The 1,404-nt window shown below is 30.7% G+C and overlaps 1 protein-coding gene across 1 annotated transcript in view; it reads right to left on the bottom strand.

Moving 5' to 3' along the window:
* Positions 1-750: 750 nt before the first annotated feature.
* The window catches only part of LOC119592105 (protein SGT1 homolog), a gene marked incomplete in the record, with an annotated part of 11,351 nt that continues 10,697 nt past the window's right edge, over positions 751-1,404 (bottom strand). Inside the window, 1 exon segment of the mRNA XM_037940924.1 lies at positions 751-1,390. Coding sequence (XP_037796852.1) covers positions 1,286-1,390 — 105 coding nt within the window.

The following is a 1,404-nucleotide window of genomic DNA, read 5'->3' as shown; positions in this document are numbered from 1 at the left end:
TACCCTGTAAATATATATTTTCACATGGTGGTTTGACCATCAAGTAAATCTTGATGGTCAAACCAGGAGAATGTAACTAAAAGAGAAGATATAGCTATGTAAAAATTCTGTTACCTTCTGTGAATATAAACTTTTCATTGTGGAACAAGAAAAAAAAATATTAGCACATTACTGTCAATGATATTTTGCATGTGCTTCTCTTTGGCTAAATAAAAAATATAATTGATGACCAACTAGCATGTTAGAAATAAATATGGTCTTAGATCAGATTTTTTTTCTTCAATATCATTCAACATCATCATTTAGTTTTTGTTGAATATTAGTTCCACGAATAGCATAACCTAGGAAGTTATGTTCTTGGATTAAAGTAACAATAAATAACCTAAGAAATCTATTTTACATCAGAGCATTTCTTACACAAGGGCTCTATTTCAAAACTGATTAAAAAATTGCCAAATTTGGTGGGATCAGCCTGTCAAGTTTGGGCCAATCAGCGTTACATTTATTCTTCATTCAAAATAAAAGCTCAAGTTACTAGATTTTCTGGCAGATTACACAAACATCATTTTTGTTTTTTCATTAGTCCAAATCCTTTGCCTTCAGCCCATATTCCCTTTACTTTTCCATCAACCCTGATTTTTCTCTATCAAGATACAATGTCAATAATATATGAAAATAGAATTTAAATCAAATGTTTTCATTGAAGACAAAGAACCTTTATCTTTGAATGTTAATAAAAATATACAGTAATAATAAAGTTCTAGTTGCACATGCTGCAGGTTTTATTAGAATAAATACAGACATTTTTCAAATGTTGTTATTCATTTGTAAATCATATATAACAATTGATTATTTCAAATTATCTCCATAAATCACTTAATTAAGTTAATTAAGGCAATGCTTATAATTTTACAGCAATTTCAAAATGTATCTCTGAAAGGTATTAAGTAACCATTGGTAACCATTCACTCCTGATGGAATCAAAAGTGGGTAGTACACTTTATCTGAATTATCAATTCTCCAAATTTTGTCTTCTGCAGTAATAAACCAGTTTAACACTATTTTTAATTTATTAATATCAGCATGGCTTCTTCATTTGCCTTTCATAACAAATGTCCTAGTTTCCATATGTAAGTCATTCCTTTGTTATACATATATAAAAATGCTACACTTGCTTAGCTCTTGCACTAACAAGTTATGATTATATGTTTTTCAAAAAGATGAAGACAATATTCAATTATCAACATCATAGTCTTCTGGTCTCACTGCACAATGAAGGATATTACTAATTCCACTTCCTGTACTCAACACCATCCGGGGGCTTGACATCAACTTTCTGCTCCGCAACCTCGTTCCAATTTGTGCTTAGGACTGTGCCTCCAGACTCCATCTAGGGGGAGGGAA

The sequence above is a fragment of the Penaeus monodon genome, chromosome 29, assembly GCF_015228065.2.
Source record: "Penaeus monodon isolate SGIC_2016 chromosome 29, NSTDA_Pmon_1, whole genome shotgun sequence".
NCBI lineage: Eukaryota > Metazoa > Arthropoda > Malacostraca > Decapoda > Penaeidae > Penaeus > Penaeus monodon.
This window is presented reverse-complemented; position numbering and strand designations above follow the sequence as displayed.